The sequence below is a fragment of the Bactrocera tryoni genome, chromosome 1 (genome assembly GCF_016617805.1).
Source record: "Bactrocera tryoni isolate S06 chromosome 1, CSIRO_BtryS06_freeze2, whole genome shotgun sequence".
Taxonomy (NCBI): Eukaryota; Metazoa; Arthropoda; class Insecta; order Diptera; family Tephritidae; genus Bactrocera; species Bactrocera tryoni.
In genome coordinates, this window is record NC_052499.1 from 63584709 (window position 1) to 63602186 (window position 17478).

Genomic DNA, 17478 nt, shown 5'->3' on the forward strand with positions numbered 1-17478 from the left:
TTTGATGAGTTATGTATAAAATATATTTTATTTCTGGTGGTGGGCACATATTCATAGCTGTCTTAGAAATTCTCAGAGAATTTATAATCAAAATGGTGCGCATATTTCTAGCCTATCTTCTCCGAAGGACATCATATATCATTAGATTCATTTAGTTGTCTATATCACAACCAGTCATTTTATTTTTGAGATTTTCTCTTTATATTGGCATTTACACTCAAATTTGATGTGTATGTCTGACGATTTTTTCCATTTAAGGGGGTATTCTGGTTTAGAAATTCGAAAAGATCGATTTTTTTGGCATATTTTTATAGTATAACCTTTCAAGAAAATGTCCCTAAGAGGATTTTTCGAAATTCAAATTATTTTTCGAGTTACAGCTCATTTTGTGACTCCGACTCCGACTGCGCGCGACTAGTTCTCAAACTTTATGCGCGTTTTTCTCATAACTACTTTTCTAGAAACGGTGTGCATGATATCTCAAGTTCTACTCCACCGATTCATATGAAATTTTACGCAGAGCTTTCTTATACATTATAGTATCGCACTACGAAGAGCTGTCGAACGATTTTTTTTTTTTTTTTAAATCCGAACCACAAAAATACAGGAAAAATACGAAACTTTTTTTTCAAATCTCCACCATTTTGTAAAAAACAAAATTTTTTTCAAAAACGTTTCGTAGTGTGATTAGTTGTGAACTACATTTTTACTCTTCACGGATTTCACATCAATTTTCATTTTAGGCCACGGAAAGGATTTATATCCTGCACACCAAGACAAGCCATTGTTTCATCAGCCTCTACTTCGAGCAGTTTTTTTTTATTTAACTTTTTTTCTTATATTATTTATGTTTTATATTCTTAGAATATCAATAAAAAGCATGTAGAAAATGAATAGTCAAAATAATTTTTGATTTTTTTTATCGTGTCAAAAAAATACCTAAAATTCGGGCTTCTAAACCAGAATACCCCCTTAACAAATTGCTGGAAATTTCGTTTTTCCGATGGGCCCACGACTGCGTAGTTTTTTCTTGTGAACATCTAAGAGATGGCAATAGACTCAACAAACTCTTGTGGATCGACTTAACAATTTTAGTTAATGTTTTAGGTGTGACCTGGCCGACCGCCGGACAGCCTGTTCGCGTCGGATGCAAACAGTTGTCAAACACACATTAATTCGAATTTTCATGAATTACCCCGATCCCGATATTTTAGTAAGTACATACATACATATAATATGAAATTGATCAACATCTTAGCTCAGCCACAACATACCCAAATTAGGTAAAAAGTTACATGTTTATAAGAAATTCGTATTCAATCTTTTCTATGTAGCCTCTTAGTAGACGAGGACAAGTAAATAGCAATCTAATATTGCAAAGCCTTAACAATTTCCACAAACCACTTTATACAATTTGCTACAATGAGTAGACTTTGAAAACCTTGAAGATGAAATTTTGTTGGAATATTTCAGTAATTAAACATCAAATTTTGATAACATATTTGGATATTTTATACAAAGACGCAATTAGATCATCACAAACCCATTTAAAGCTAGATCTTAATGACTTATGTACATTTATAATAGCGAGACTTAATTATATACGTTTACTTACGGCAATTATATGTACTTGCTTACAAACATATATACGAGTATGTAGTATGCTTAGTATGTGCGTACTATAAGTACATACATATGTACATAATTATTTGAATTTTTTTAGATTTCAAAATATCTCATGATTGTTATACCAGAATAACAATATGAAAATATTTATTTTTTCTATCACAATGTATGTACGTATGTATCTATGTATTTTGGATTGAGCTATACGATTTGTGCGTTGCCATGGGTAATGAAGCGATAAATATTCTTTCCAGTTTAATTCGTTTTACAGTTGATACTCATATTTACACCAGCAGCTCTTTGGTCTAATAAAATTAATAAAATGTTCTGTGCAATTATTGAGTTCATAATTGTATAACCATTAAAAAAGTAATTGTAATAATCATAGTTTTTCTTTTCAATTTCTAAATTGAATATTTTTATTATTTATAATATTGTCATATAACTTTTTTTATAGAACTAGTAGCATTGCCGAAAATCAATATAAACTTTTTAACCCTTAAAATTCAATCATGCCCCCTCCTTCCTTTTCCCGATATCAGATAACCCATAAATTATAATTTTTTCAATATTTGTTATTTCTTCTCTCCTTTTCGACGCATTTCTAACTACTATAAATTCCTTTCTTTTGTTATAGTACCATAATTAAAGGCTCTCCACTAGTCTAAATAGAAAGAGTACTTCTAACTATGCAGATAAATCAAAAATATATTACGTCTAAAAAGAAACAAGTAAGGAAGAGTTAAGTTCGGGTGCAACCGAAGCGATTTTTGTAACTTGCACGAATCAAAGCCAGGGAAACCGGAATCCAAGTAATTTTATATATTATATACATACCTACTTATATACATACATATATAGAACTCGTCCACTGACCAACATATTCGATATAAGATTTGTTAGAAAAATGAAAATCACTATATGTAGTAGTATATGGGAGCTGGGGAGGTATGCAACGGATTTTATCTATTCTATCCAATAATAATATTAACATGCCATATATCAAAAACCATGTTCCCAGGGTTTCATGAAGTACCTCACATACAATCACCAATAGTAAAGTATGAGTAAAGTGAACCGAAAATCCTGATATTAGTTATATGAGGGATATGTCAAATTGTATATATTTTAGGCACAAAGATACACTGTTATGAAAAAAACATGTTCTGTAATTATACCCTGAACAGGGTTTCTTAAGTTTGTCACGAAGTTTGTAACACCCAGAAGAAATCGTCGGAGACCCTATAAAGTATATACATATATAAATGATCAGTATGTCGAGGTGAGTCGATTTAGTCATGTCCGTCTGTCTGTCCGTCTGTCTGTCTGTATATATACGAACTAGTCCCTCAGTTTTTAAGATATCGTTTTGAAATTTTGCAAACGTCATTTTCTCTTCAAGAAGCTGCTCATTTGTAGGAACGGCCGATATCGGACCACTGTAACATATACATAGCTGCCATACAAACTGAACGATCGGAATCAAATGCTTGTATGGAAAACTTTTACATTTGATAAGATATATTCACGAAATTTGGTATATATTATTTTCTAAAGCAACAATGTAATCTCCGAAGAAATTGATCAGATTGGTTAACTATAGCATATACATAGCTTCCATACAAACTGAACACATAATTACTAACAGAAATGCACCTGTGAAGGGTATTTAGCTTCGGTGCAAACGAAGTTAACGTTTTTTCTTGTTTTCATTGAAATTGGCCGATAAATGCGGTATAAAGCCACCCGAAAGTTCGAAAATCTTTATAATAGATATACGGGGGCTCAGGAAATATTGACCTGATTCAACACACTTTTAATACACAGAGATATCATTATCCGGAAAAGATTTTCTCTGAATTTCAATTGTATATCCCTTACATTGACCGATATTTTTGGTCAAAAGTCAACTATGGATACTGGGGTCCACATATTCAGTACCTATGCGGTTGAACAGCTTTTGGTGGATTTCGATTGGTTGTGAAATTTGACTTATTATTGTAGTATTTCTATAATATAATTTTATGTGTTCAGCAAACATTTTGGTTTGAGTCAAATTACAGTTGCCCTGAATTCGGGGGCAACCGTAATACTCAAGTCTCCATAATGCTTTCAAAAAATAGTTGGACTGGAGAGTTATAGCCTTTTCAACAGATCTTTCATTATTTATACGGCAGCTATATTCATTCTCGATTTCAAAAAAAATAAATAAAAATCCCGGTAAAAGTTCTAAGTTCTAAGTCAACTTGGGTACTATAGGTTCCCAAAAAATTAAGTAAATATAATTGAAGCAGAGTGAAGTTTTTCAAAGTTTAAAGAACTATTTTCCATTGCTTAATGGGTGCAAATACATATGTATGTATGTATATATGTATAGAGAGTTTATATTTTATAAAAACACATACAAATATACCTCTATGGTAGACTTCATGTCTGACTACGAGTTTGTCAAAGCCGGTACCATTGAATTCTAGGTTAATGGTGCATACTTACTCGCATATACATACATATGTATGTATGTATGCGCATATGTATCTGGGTATGTGTTGCTATTATGTCAGCGTCGACCAGGTTTTTTGCCGCGGCTTTTTTTATAATTTTTATGTGGCAATTTTTGCCTATAAAAACTTCAACCAGACATACTTATTCTAAATCAGATACCTTATATGCACACATATTTTATGTATATATGTATGTAGAGTACATATGTATGTAATTGAGTAATAACAACAAAGTTGACCTAACTATAAAAGCACATGCAATTTGTTTTGTTCGAAATAGTCGTGAGTCAAATGCGTGGAAAATAAAACGGTACAGCGAATATAAAGTAAACGCGCGTAAAATTTTTTTTTTAAGTTTTTAAAGGAAATTATATACATAAATTGCCAAAATATGTTAATACCGAGATTTCTAATAATACCGCTAACAATTGTGTTTTGTGCTCAAATCAGTGTAAGCATTTAAATTATTTGTGAATAATTAAATAAATTAACGTTATTAAATATAACAAAACAAAAATGTGTAAATATATATGTACATGCATTGTGAGAAAAAAGTGCTATAAAATTATAAAATAAAACTCAAAATATTTAATTATTTATCAATATTTATTTTGTCACCTTCACAGTAATCCAAAAAAACAATGAGCATCACCCTGATTTTTGAACGCCTTTGTCGTAGTTTTTTTGGTTTCGACTTAATTTCCCTCATTCCGATGATTGTTGACTGTCTGCATGTCAAACTCGTAAACCCATTCTCACGGGCAGTTATAATGTTCTCCATGAATGTGGGATCGGAATTCGCCTGATCAAGCATGTCCAAAAAAACCTGTTTACGGTACTATTTTTGTACAAAAATTCAGCTTTATCATAGACTTCTGTTTTTGATAAAACTGAATAACCGTAAGCTTTTGCAACATTCACAACGATTCCACACACAAAATTTGGTTAGAAATACAAAATTTGAGACAAATTCCTTGTTCAATATTTTTATCCATTGTAAAAATCAAAACGCACCACTGAGGTGTACCGACTTAGGAAGCTGCTGTAAACGCGATGGTTGACAGATTGGGGTACCAGATCAAAATCCTCTATTTCATGGATGAAAAAGTAATTAATATGGCTCTAAAACCCATTCACTATTCACTGTAACATTATTGCCTGTTTCATTGTTGAAGAAATATAGTCCAATGGCGACATTTTGAGGATGTAGTTAAGAGCTATCTTCGTTCAAAATGCAACAGTTTAGTTTATTAACATCTCCATTCAACCAAAAGCGAGCTTCATCGTTATACAAAATTTTCTAGTAAAAACGTACATCTGGTGTTAGGCCAATTCATCGAACGTGTGAGGCGTTTGATGGTCGGCCGACTTCAGTTCTAGTACAATTTGAATATTGAATGCCCGAAAACTAAGATTCTTCCGCAAAATATTGTGTAAGGCGGATGGGCCCAGCTCTAATTGTTGCGTGCGATGGCGGATGGATTTATTCGGGCCTTCTTCGATACACTGCTTTACAGCAAATATAGATAAAGTGCGCACTGCACAACGTCTCTTAGGATGCGCGCTAGACTACTAGAGTGGTGTCAACGTTTCACCCAAAGTTTCAAAGTGATGCTACCATTACTGTTTTTTTACAATGGAAAAAGGTGAACTTCGTTTTCTGCTGAAACATTGCTTCCTGATAGATGGATATTATGTCGTACGATGAAGTCATATTTTCATTCAAAAACGTTCTCTGATTATTAGTCCATAAGCTTTTCTGCCCCTATATAGTGTTCAAATGTTGTTCTTGAGGGACTCAAGTAGTCATATTCGAACAAAGAAATGAAAAATAATATGAAATAATGGCTTTAATAAAAATAGTACGAGCTAAAACAAAAAAAAATACAATAGTTACAGTAAAAACCAGAAGATAACTGTTTTTCGAGCTGCTACAATATATGAGTGTTCAAAAACTATTGTCCAGTTAGCAAAAACGAAGCTAACGAATACTTAACTAACTCAGTTGGTACCTATGGTCGTATGCTTTCCGTAAAAAACGTGTGTTAACGAAGTTTCACCCTAAAGTGTTTGATCTTATCAACGGAACCCTTGTATAAGTGTCTCTCAGACGCTCTCGAAAGATTTAATAATGTGTTGATTATAACGTGGATTACGGTGTCCAATCTTCCCAATAGCAGAGATGACGAAAACTGCATCACTGTAGGAGCTTTCTGAATTGATCAAAATACTTTGAGGATTGATTATAATAGTAACCCCTCTCTATTAAAAGTCAAATCTAAATATACAGTTGTAGATAAAATTCCAAGATAATAAATTTGTTTTTCATCATCACAGCTGCTCACGCCCGTAAAAGCAGTACCGATTTCCGAACACGAGGAAGCTTCTCGAAGACTTTACAAAGCGCACGGATTTTGTGTTGAAAACAGCTCTACGCCCACGTCAATGGACAAGGAGTACCAGAGTGCCGAACGAAAAGCCGCCGCCTACATACGCTGCATAGCTAGTAACATGGGTTTATGGACCGATGGCAGTGGCTACCAAGCCAAGCGCGTGGCGAAATTCTTCATTAAAGAGCACAATGAGAACGAAGTGATGACCGTAGTGGACTACTGTAATCAAAAACATCAGCAAACGGATTTGGATTTATGGGCTTACGAGGCGTATCGTTGTGCGACAGCAGGACGAATGGGTATTTGGCTGCGAGAGTACGTAGTGAGAGCGAAATTATGAGAGAAACCAAATTTATGTTCGTATATGGTATACATATGTACATATATATTTGCTGATATTACATGTTTACATACATACTTTCATGTATTATAGATTTTCTTACGATTAAAATCATATTTATTACAGTTCACTGATTTTCGAAATTGATTTTTAATAAATGTATGTGCATATAACTATACCACAAACAACAAATGTTTTATTTTTACACAAACAGATGTGCTTGCTTATCAGCAAATAAACAACAAACGTAAGTATGTATATATGTATGTGTGTGCGAAGCAATTCAAGCGACATGATTTCCCACACGCCGCTCTTCCAATTTGCGACCGACATCCTCCTTGAACCACTGACCCACCCGACTGTTTAGCACACACTTGAAGGCCCTGTAACACCACTTGAGGGTCGGCTCATTCTGTGCATTCCGATTGCAATCGCTCAATATCGGCACCAACACTTCCGTATTCGCCTTATCGCGATAAAGGGCCGCTATATGTTCGACGTTGAAACCGGTGCGATCATTCCACAATTTCAACTCTGTCCAAATGCAGTGCACATAACGCTGGACCGGCTCCTCGTCCGGATAATCAAAGTTGTCGAAGCGACGCTGATAGGAGGCGGCCAAACGCTCACGCTGGAAACAACGCTCGCCGGCGCTTAAGAAATCATCCTCCGTCTTCTCCTCGTAATCGGCGTTGATCTGTCACACAAACATTGGCGATCGCACAAAAAAGACAGACGGTAAACATTGCAATTAAATTAAATTGTTGCGGTGCGATTATGTGACTACTTACGTGCGCGAATAATGCAGCAAAGAGAATAATGAAAACGAACGCTGTGCACTTCATTGCTTGTGGCATTGTCCAAGTTCAGATTGCAACTGAGAAGTGTAAAGTCACCGCTGGAGCCGTTGGATGTCAAAACCATAAACAGTGCATGCTGTCTGTATGTAAATATGGATGAGCGAGTGCAGTTCACACGAAGCAAAGGCGTATCACTTAATCGCTAGCTAAAAATAAAACTGAATTCCGCTCGAGATTTGGTTTTGTGTGTAGGGAACAAGAAATATTAATAAGGGATTTACTATCATCGGCTCAAGGGTTAATCTTGTACTTCCTACATAATAAGTTGAGTTGCTATGCGAAAATGAGAGCTTCGAAAACACAGATAAGATTTTTCTTTTCTGAGTTCTAAATTATCTGTTTATAAACCCAACAATTTTCCTTCAAAATGTGGTTGTCACATTTATGTATTTCTTATTTATACATTTTCATTTCAGAAGTTTCCATACAAGAACTGGATTTTGTCGTTCAGTTTGTATGGTGGTTCGATATCGGTGAATCCGTTACCGAGACCGTGGAGAGTCGATTTGGTGCCGTTCGCAGCAAGTCGGACTGATGTATGGAACGTCTAGGCCTATTTTACGTTGAGATCTTAATTTGAAAGCATACAGTGATACCTTCCCAAGCGGCATCGCTTCGTTCCAAGAAGATCCGAAGTTTTCCTGCCAAAGTTTGTTTAGCGAAATTTATCACATTTGGTACAAAAAGCAACCTTAAGAGATTCAAGAACTGCCATTTCATCCTGAAAACATAGCGGTTAGAGTATGGCATGTGGGCCGTCGGAATCATCGGTTCATATTTCTTCAAAAATCAGGCAACATTTTGAACGTAATCGCCGTCATCGTCGTCGTATTTGCTGCCTGAAATTGAAAATTGTGATCTTAAACTCCTGCATAGAAAGGCAGGCCAACGCGCGATCTAACCAAAGCAAGAGTGTTTCCTAAATGGTTACATGGGTTTACGAGTTTCAAAAAATCGATTTTTCTATTGTCTACACCTCTAAAATATTGTCTTAAATTTTAAAGTTGATCTCGAGGCTGACCAGGCTAAATGCGCCGTCTTTAAACGCGTTTTTCTCGAAACTGTGTTTTTGAAGTCGGTTGGTAAAATATCTCGAGAACTACTCAACCGACATTCATGAACTTTTACACAGATCTTTGATATACAATTCTGAAAGTCTTGGACGAAGGATTTATATTCAGTTATAACTATTTGAAAAAAATGTCGAAAAATTTTACTGAAATTTTCATTTTTTTTTTGGAAAAATGTCTGCTTGAAATCCAATTATTAGTTTTTTTTCTTCGTCCAAGCTGTAAGTTAAGGTTTTAACTAAAATCCTGCCAAAGTGGGCGCATTTTTTTTCCGAGGGGGAAAAGTCAAGTTAGAACATATTTTTAAACAACATAAAGTAAATTTTTTTTGGTCAAAAACCATTTTTTCAATTTAAAAAAAAATGTCAAATTTAACACTTTTTTTTGAAATTTTTTAGTTTATATAGAAGATAAATTATTAAAAAATATGAATCTCTTTGAATTTTGTGTTTCCGATATACTTAAATTGGGACCTGCATCCTGTCCGCCGTCCGAGAAATGCACATGCGAGATGCATCGAGCAATTGCTTCCCAAAGGCAGAATATCAAAGATTTCGTATCCAAAAAATTTGTAAATGATGTTTAAATATATAACTATAAACCCTAAAAATTTCGCTTTAATCAATTATTTCTTTCACTCCCAAAAAAATCTAAAAAAAATCGATTTTTTGAAGGCTCTAAAGCAGGCGCCCCCCTCAATATGTATAACGTTTTCACTATTTGATACAGACCTTTTGGCGATTTTGGCTCGGGATTGCCAATGTTTGCAGAATAAAATATTTAGATATTACTAAAATTATCGATAATTGTATATCGACATATTTTTTCCAGCTCTACTTTGTATCAACTATTCCTTGTTTCTACTGCTTGCTTTGTCAATACATAGAGAACTTCAACCAAAAATTCATATTTAATTTAGCCTCAAAGATTGCTATCTTTCAAATAAGATAATTGCTAGAATTCATAAAAACACCGGTACTGTTTTAGATAATTCAACTGAATAAATTTAAATAATTTTTGAAGCGTGAACAAATGCACAAACCTATAGTTTATAATTCGATCCAAACAAAGCACTTAAAATCAAGCTTTAAATTAATTACAAAGTAACCTAACGTTAATACCATCTATAAATATATCATTAATTATTTTTTAACAACGTTTTGCCGGTCAGAATAATAATTGTTTCTAAAAGTAGTAGAAATCATTTATTGGTAGATATAAATGGTACAAATTATATACATATGAATAAGTCAGAATTTAACTTTCAAAGCTTTCGTGAAGCTGAACTCCATCGAAATAACTCATTGTTTTTATATTTTCTTCTAATTATCAACGGCGCTGAGCCGCATTGCAGCTTGTTACATATACCGGTGCTTTTCCCATTACTTAATATGCACATCAGATAAGTACTAAATTTATTTATTGCCACATTTCTTAGAATAATTAGAAGTAACAAAACTGGTAATTAAAATAGTGCCTCAGAGCTACTGAGGCTATGAGATTATTTGTTTGCTTATTACATATGTATATACTTATATCGATTCATATATACGTATGTACATTTACATATATATATATACTTGTATATATAGGTATATTAGGTCATAACTGACCTTATCTCGTAACTAATTTTTATATTTTGTATTGAATTTTATACACATACGTAAATACGAGTACAAATGAACATATGCGAGCACTTGCTTCAGTAGGCATGACCTACGAACATGTTCATTAGGGCGTACCAAAAATACGGTGGGGATTTAGCAAGGATATGGCAATAAAAGCAAAAATTGGCAAGCGTTAAATACCAATGATTTTATTTGATAGAGTTTTTAGTTGTTCGATAAGAAATAATTTGTTCAGAGCAAAACAGAAAAAAATAATCGATAGATTAAAACAGTTAAAAACCTTTAGCTGGAATGAAGCACACAGTTTAGATGTCTCAAATCAAACTTCTTCTTCTTCTTTACTGGCGTAGACACCGCTTACGCGATTATAGCCGAGTTAACAACAGCAGGCTGATTGCTAATTTTCATTGGGGGTGTGTGCGGGTCCCAAGCCTAGCGTATAACCCTGTGCAAGGGATGTTTCGCCTTCTCACTTTCGCTCGCCTTCAAACTGATGTTCTTAAGCTACCCAAAGGATATTTGGTTAAAGACCGGAAGTAGTGAGCTGCTTGAGCCATGTGTAAAAGAATCGTTTCTGGCCACTCTCAAGTGAATGGTGATCAGAGAACTTTCCTTACTTTCGTGAACTTCTACACATGACTCCAACCTCAAATCAAGCTACACTGCAGCTAAATGACACTTCGAAGAGATTAAAACATATCGATGAAAAGGAGAAAAAGGGATATGCATAAACAGTTTTCCATCGTGTTTTTTAAGCTTGAAATATTACCCTGAAGCTTTCGAGAAATATTGCTGTAATGGCAGATATAAGTTCAGTGTCATATTAGTTACGTCAATCTATTTTACTAACTGTACTTAAGTGGTTAATTTTGTTATTACACTGAACAGCATTTGTCTTATAAGCCGAAAAAACAGTGGGTCGTGCGTTAAATGAATTTCATGAAATTGCAAAGAAATCTCGTTCTCCGATTTTTCTAATATGGATAATAGCGACATGTTCGGGTTCGCCAAAATGCTAAGGTCCACGATCTTAAAGAAAAGAACACATTTTTTATTAATAACTGTTTACTTGTTTTTAATGTTACCCTTATAGTTATGCAACTGATTGACGCTCCCATATGTTATATGAATGTGTGTATGCGCATTTATATTGTGACAAAAAAGTACCCGAAAAGTGTAAAAAAACGCTAAATATTTAATTATTCATCAATATTGTTTTGTCGTCTTTAAAGTAATGACCACCAGATGTAATATACCGATGCCAACCATTTTTACAGTCTTCGAAACATTTTTCATAAGCACTTTTTGGGATGACATTCTGCTCCTTAAGCGAAATTTGTTTCATCTCTTTGATCGACTGAGTCCGGGCTCCACGGAGCGACAATTTCAATTTGGGAAAAAAATCACGCGGAGCCAAATCTGGTGAATACAGTATTTAATTAATGGTATACATTGCGTTTTTGGTTTTAAATTCAGTCACAATCGTGGCTTGATGCGATGGTGCAATATCATCGTGTAAAATCCATGAACTGTTCTTCCAGAATTCCGGAACTTTTCGACGAATGTTCTTACGCAAATGCCTCAATACGGCAAAATAGAACTCCATATTGACCCGTCTGTCCCTCTGGAATAAGTTCATGATGCACCAAACCACGAATATCGAAAGAAAACAATAAACATCTCCTTGATTCGTGAGGGGCTTTTCGTGGTCTATTTGATTTCAGCTTAATTCCCCTTCATTCTGATGATTGTTGATTGTTTGTATGCCAAACTCATAAACCCATGTCTTGTCGGCAGTTTAAGGCTCTCCATGGACGTTGGATCGGAATTCGCACGATCAAGCATTTGGATATACAGAGATCTGTTTACGGCACTCTTTTTGAAAAAAATTCAGCATTATCGGGACGGGTCGAGCAAGAACGTGTTTCATATCCAAAAAATCCATCATAATTATTCGAAGGGACTCGCGAGTGATGTCCAACACTAGAGAGATGGCAATCTAACACTTGGTTGATGCTTTTCACTGTTTTAATATTTTCGTCAGTTGAAGATGTCGAAGGTCGTCCAGCACGAGGCATGTCGCCAACGATCTCTCGATCTTCTCTGAAGGCTTTGTACCACTCGTAGGCTTGTGTTTTTGATAAAACTGAACAACCGTAAGTTTTTCCAACATTCACAACGATTACGCACACGAATTTGATTAGAAATACAAAATTTGAGGCAAATTCTATGTTCGATTTTTATTCATTGTAAAAATCGAAACGCACTACTGTGGTGTACCGACTTAAGCAGCTGCTGTAAACAAACCCTTTGACAGATCGCATTGATATTTGGCATAGTAACTAATTAAGGACAGTGCTACTAACTTAGCAAAATACATTTTTTTGAAATATCATTTACCCAGGGAGATTAAATTATAATTTACGGGTGGTTTTTTGTCACAATGTAAATACATACAGATTTATAAATATAAAGATATGTATATGTCTATATTTATAGACATACGGAACGAGAATATTACCGATTTGTACTTGTAATTATGAACAATTATATTTACATATATACATATATATACAAGTATATATACATTTCTAGAATGCAACTTAATTTTGTTTACATTTTCATTATATTTCAGTATAAAGTCACACACCAAAGTGAAAGCAAAATATTAAGTAAGCGGTTGTTATACAAATAATTTATTGACCGATTCTATGATATACATACATACAGGTATGAATCACCACATGATTAGGTGAAGTCGTAGGAGTATTCTTCGCTACAAAGGTAACTCAGTATCCTGCTTAAGCAGCTGCGGACGTTGGTCCTTTATAGTTCCACAGTATGGATCACTAGACCCTTATAGGTCTAAAAATCGTTTTGGGCTTACCACCAATTTGTTAAACTTCTTCGTCAGGTTTGCCCAAAATGAAACTACAGAGATGTTGCGATTTCAATGTAGCAATAGCTCGACAATTGAGAAGGAATTAGTAATTTGCGCCCGACAAGATACGCAACCTCACCTCATACAAGCCTATTGATCGGTGTTCAATCAGAACACCTGCCATGGCAGTGAGATGAACCTTGCTAAGGGCAAGTAGGACCTCTTTTGGTTGTTGATCAGCACATGCCAGGCGGAAGTAAATAAATGCAATGCTAAAGCGCAACAAGACACCAATGGAACGGCTCGTTAATAATATGATGAAATTGGAGTGAAGGTGCTCACCCAGCAAGCTTCTTGGTTTTGTAGTTTCCGCAGTGACCAGCCACCCAAACACGTTAGATGACAAGATAGCTTGATGCTACTGATAAGGAGGTCAAACACTCTTTGACTACACTTGAGGGCACTATCAGTGAATCTGAAGCTGATGTGGATGGAGACCTCCTGACAAAAGGAACCCCCTCTGACAGCAAATGCCTGGTTATTAAAATATTTCTATACAGCTTCATTAGAAAATTAACCATAGGAATAAGAATCAGTTTATTAGGGTAAGAGAACGAAGAGGTTCCAGAAAACATAAAAAACTAGTTATGGTATACTCGACCGATTGCGACCAGAAGAGAGTAATGACATGTTGGAAGCTAAGTTTTGTTTTTACATCCCTTTAAACGTATGTGTACAAGTAAAAGAAATAATTTGCGAGTAAAGATATATTTTTCGCACAATAACCAATCACCTTTTTTATTTAAAAACACTACTTGCTGCTTTTTTCGACGCTAGCTTGCACCAATTGTATGTTGTTCTTAAGGAAACAGTTAAAGCCACGATATGCCCGAACGCATGCGTCATCGCCAGCCTCAGAGGCTTCCTTTGCGCAGTTCTCAATAGCTCCGTGCGTAGCGTCTGAGTGATCGGCGTTAGCGCCCTCCAGTTGGTGGTGTATCTTGTGCACATCGAAGCCCTTTGCCGCATCGAACAATTCGAACTTCTCCAAAACGCACTTCAAATAACAGTGAGTTTTCTCATCATCTGGAAAGCTCCACTCCTTGTATTTAGCCACTAGATCCGAGGGAATACTCAACTTCGAGACACATTCATCGCGATAGCGTAACAAATCCTCATTGGTTTTGACCACATAATCGGAGTGACCGGCATGATCTGCGACGGCGAAGACCTAGAAACAACAACCGGAAATAATCGAACTGGTTAAAATAAATATGCATTCTTACTAACCACAGCCATGAGCAGCGATAGCAGAGCTAAGCAGAATTTCATATTTAGTTAATGTTGTTGGACGAGCTGCGTTGAGCGAAGTATTTGGAGCGACTGTTGAGCGGTGACGGCTCGTGCGCGGCTTTTATAGCTTGCGGTCTCCACAGGAAAAAGAGGCAAATGCAATTCTCGGCCAAAGTGATAATGTAAATGCACACCTCTATACTTATATTTATATAAAGAGAATATAAGCAAAGTGCATCTGGTACCAGATGCTGCTGGCACCGCCTTTTCGCCGACTTACCCTTTTTCTTTCCGCTTTTTATTGAGCTCAATCGGTATAATTTATGGTAAATACATTAAGTTTCCATTTCACTTAGTTACAAATTATGAAAATTATATTCGCAGCGAAGCAACTAACTCGGGTATATATGTACATACGTTAGGGTTTCATATTTACTGCACAGACCTCATCTTCTTGGCAGGCACTTAACACAGAGATGAGATAGAGGCAAGTATTATTGGTTTGCAAAAACAAAAGTAAAATGAAATGACTGCGATTTCCGAATATTTTATAAATACAGGGTGGTTCTTCTGGTATGACATCTTTTCAGGTAAAGGACGCGCTTATAACTGTAACAGAAATCAGAACTCGTCAGCGTATTTATTTTAAGGTCTTCTTAATATTTCTGGAATTCTCGGTAATGTTTCTTGGAGTGTTCCTTATTACAGTCCTTAAATGATACCTTGTAGAACTCGTTGGACTTACGGTCTTTAGAGTACATCAGGAGATTGTCCGAAATACTATTTTCTACTTCTAAATAAGATAAATGAAATGGAATTGTAACCAACAAATTGTAACCACGTCGACTATCATCTCGAGTCTTTACTTCTTCGTCCAGTCGATAATATGGGTCTCACGATTAAAATGATTTTAACTCTTTGCTGTAATGAAGCGGGAAAACTTAGAGAAACTTCTTACATCGCGAAGTTCTAAGGTAAGGTAAGGTATGGCTTTCTCTAGACTGGAAAAGGAAGTAAAGCAATTGCGTATGGAAATGAACAAAGGCAAGACGAAATATCTCCTGTCATTAAACAAACAGTCGTCTCGCGACTTTGCTCACACGTCACTGCTGATAGTCATAACTTCGAAGTCGTAGATAATTTCGTCTATGTTGGAACCATTATTCGACAACATCTGTTGGAACGACGTTACGAGTTTTCGAGAGAAAGGTTTTGCGGAAGATTTATGGTACTTTGCGCATTGGCAACGGCGAATACCGCAGTCGATGGAACGATGAGCTATATAAGATATTCAACGACTGCAAGGGCTCTTTATTTAATGACAGGTGAAATTTTGTATTGTCCTCGTTCACCATCAGGCCTATTTGCTTCGCTTCCTTATCCAGTCTAGGGAAATCAGGACTAACGGCGCGGTTGTTCAGGACAATAATATCAATATCAAATATAGATAGATTAAAGAGGTCGGACGATAGGGAGCCGCCTTGACTCACGGAGCTTTTGATATTGCTCAACGTCAGTTTACACAGTCGTATTAGTGTTGCGGGGATATCAAATTCAGACAAGGCAGCTCCTTTTCGTACTGTCAAAAGCAGCTTTGAAATCTACGGACAGGTGATGGTTTCGATCCTTTTTTCACTGGTATTTTCCAAGATTTGGTGAATATCTGTCCAGTTGTTGATTTTCCAGACCTAAAGCCATACTGATAAGGTCCAATCAGTTTGTTGACGATGGGCTTTAACCTTTCACACAATACCCTCGTTAGAATCTAATACGCGATGTTGAGGTGACTTATACTACGGTAGTTGGCGCAGATTGTGGGGTCTCCCTTTTTGTGGATTGAGCAGAGCACACTTAAATTCCAATCGTCGGGCATGTTTTCGTTCGACCATCTTCTACAAAGAAGCTGATGAATGCTCCTCATCATTTCTTCGCCGCCGTATTTGAATAGCTCGACCGGCAATCCATCAGCCCTCGCCGCTTTGTTGTTCTTCAGATGGGTAATTACAATTTTAAGTTTGCTTTTCTATATTTCCATTTTATATAGGTGGTAACAAAAATCCTCAGAATATACGCATACCAAGTCGTTATCAAATTTTTAAGCATAAAACTATTATAATCTATTTATAAGTATAACCCTATGTCGATTACTTTTGGTTGTTACACTAGATATTATCACAAAATTTCTCAGGCATTCAGTAAAGGAAAAATCTGTATATTGTCCCTTTAGCTGCTTACGTTCGAAGAATTTGAAAGTAGCAAAACGAACAGATACCTTAACCCTTATGAGGTCTCCCCACACTTAAATTTATTCATAGTAATTTGTCTGTACTTCGTTTCCTCTCAAGTAGTCAAATTTCAAGGTAATTTCAAGAAGGCTATATAGTTGTCTCAAAACCTACATATGGTAGGGTATACCTACCACAGATTAGGTTTAGGTAGATTCTTACCTAATTTAAGCTTAAATGACTGGACTATATATGATCTAACATGGTATGTACCTAATATGGCATTGGTATAAAACTTTCATATAGAAAGGGTTAACTAAAACAGTTTGATCGCCCGATGCACAACAGTTTCAGTTTCACTGCCAAAAAGTCGCATGCGATAAATTGTGCACAGCCGAGTAATAAACAAAAGTGAACAACAAAACCTTGTGATGCAGAGCCACCTAGCGGTGAGTAGGTGATTTTAACAAAAATTATTCTTACTACGAAGCCAAGTCAAAAGCAATTAAACTTGACCAGTTAAATGATTTATTACCAACAATGCCTATGTAATTTATTAAGCAGCGAATTTGCAGCTGCATCTATGGAAATACCGAATGGTCAACAATAAAATTAAATGAAATAAATTACTTTCCAATTTTCCACAACTAGAGAAATCAAA

At 35.6% G+C, this 17478-nt stretch overlaps 3 protein-coding genes across 3 annotated transcripts; 1 reads left to right on the forward strand and 2 right to left on the reverse strand.

Annotated features, from left to right (window-relative positions):
* The first annotated feature begins 4422 nt into the window (after positions 1 to 4422).
* On the forward strand, positions 4423 to 7038 carry LOC120766521. The gene is made up of 2 exons (XM_040092090.1): positions 4423 to 4578; positions 6465 to 7038. Exons 1-2 carry the CDS (start codon positions 4519 to 4521, stop codon positions 6858 to 6860), a joined length of 456 nt encoding a protein of 151 aa, XP_039948024.1. The 5' UTR covers positions 4423 to 4518; the 3' UTR covers positions 6861 to 7038.
* Positions 7039 to 7056: 18 nt separating this feature from the next.
* LOC120766522 (general odorant-binding protein 99a-like) lies at positions 7057 to 7766 on the reverse strand. The gene is made up of 2 exons (XM_040092092.1): positions 7652 to 7766; positions 7057 to 7557 (listed from the first exon to the last, which is right to left on the reverse strand). Exons 1-2 carry the CDS (start codon positions 7715 to 7717, stop codon positions 7144 to 7146), a joined length of 480 nt encoding a protein of 159 aa, XP_039948026.1. The 5' UTR covers positions 7718 to 7766; the 3' UTR covers positions 7057 to 7143.
* Positions 7767 to 14051: 6285 nt separating this feature from the next.
* Positions 14052 to 14701, reverse strand: LOC120766325 (general odorant-binding protein 99b). Its single transcript, XM_040091749.1, has 2 exons — positions 14590 to 14701; positions 14052 to 14530 (listed from the first exon to the last, which is right to left on the reverse strand). Exons 1-2 carry the CDS (start codon positions 14629 to 14631, stop codon positions 14111 to 14113), a joined length of 462 nt encoding a protein of 153 aa, XP_039947683.1. The 5' UTR covers positions 14632 to 14701; the 3' UTR covers positions 14052 to 14110.
* Between the last annotated feature and the right edge of the window lie 2777 nt (positions 14702 to 17478).

Coding starts and splice junctions, on each gene's coding strand:
- LOC120766522 (XM_040092092.1), bottom strand. CDS start 7,717: ATGCCACAAGCAATGAAGTGCACAGCGTTCGTTTTCATTATTCTCTTT. Junction 7,558..7,651: donor TTGCTGCATTATTCGCGCAC/GTAAGTAGTCAC, acceptor TTTGTGTGACAG/ATCAACGCCGATTACGAGGA.
- LOC120766521 (XM_040092090.1), top strand. CDS start 4,519: ATGTTAATACCGAGATTTCTAATAATACCGCTAACAATTGTGTTTTGT. Junction 4,579..6,464: donor TGTTTTGTGCTCAAATCAGT/GTAAGCATTTAA, acceptor TCATCATCACAG/CTGCTCACGCCCGTAAAAGC.
- LOC120766325 (XM_040091749.1), bottom strand. CDS start 14,631: ATGAAATTCTGCTTAGCTCTGCTATCGCTGCTCATGGCTGTG. Junction 14,531..14,589: donor TATCGCTGCTCATGGCTGTG/GTTAGTAAGAAT, acceptor TGTTGTTTCTAG/GTCTTCGCCGTCGCAGATCA.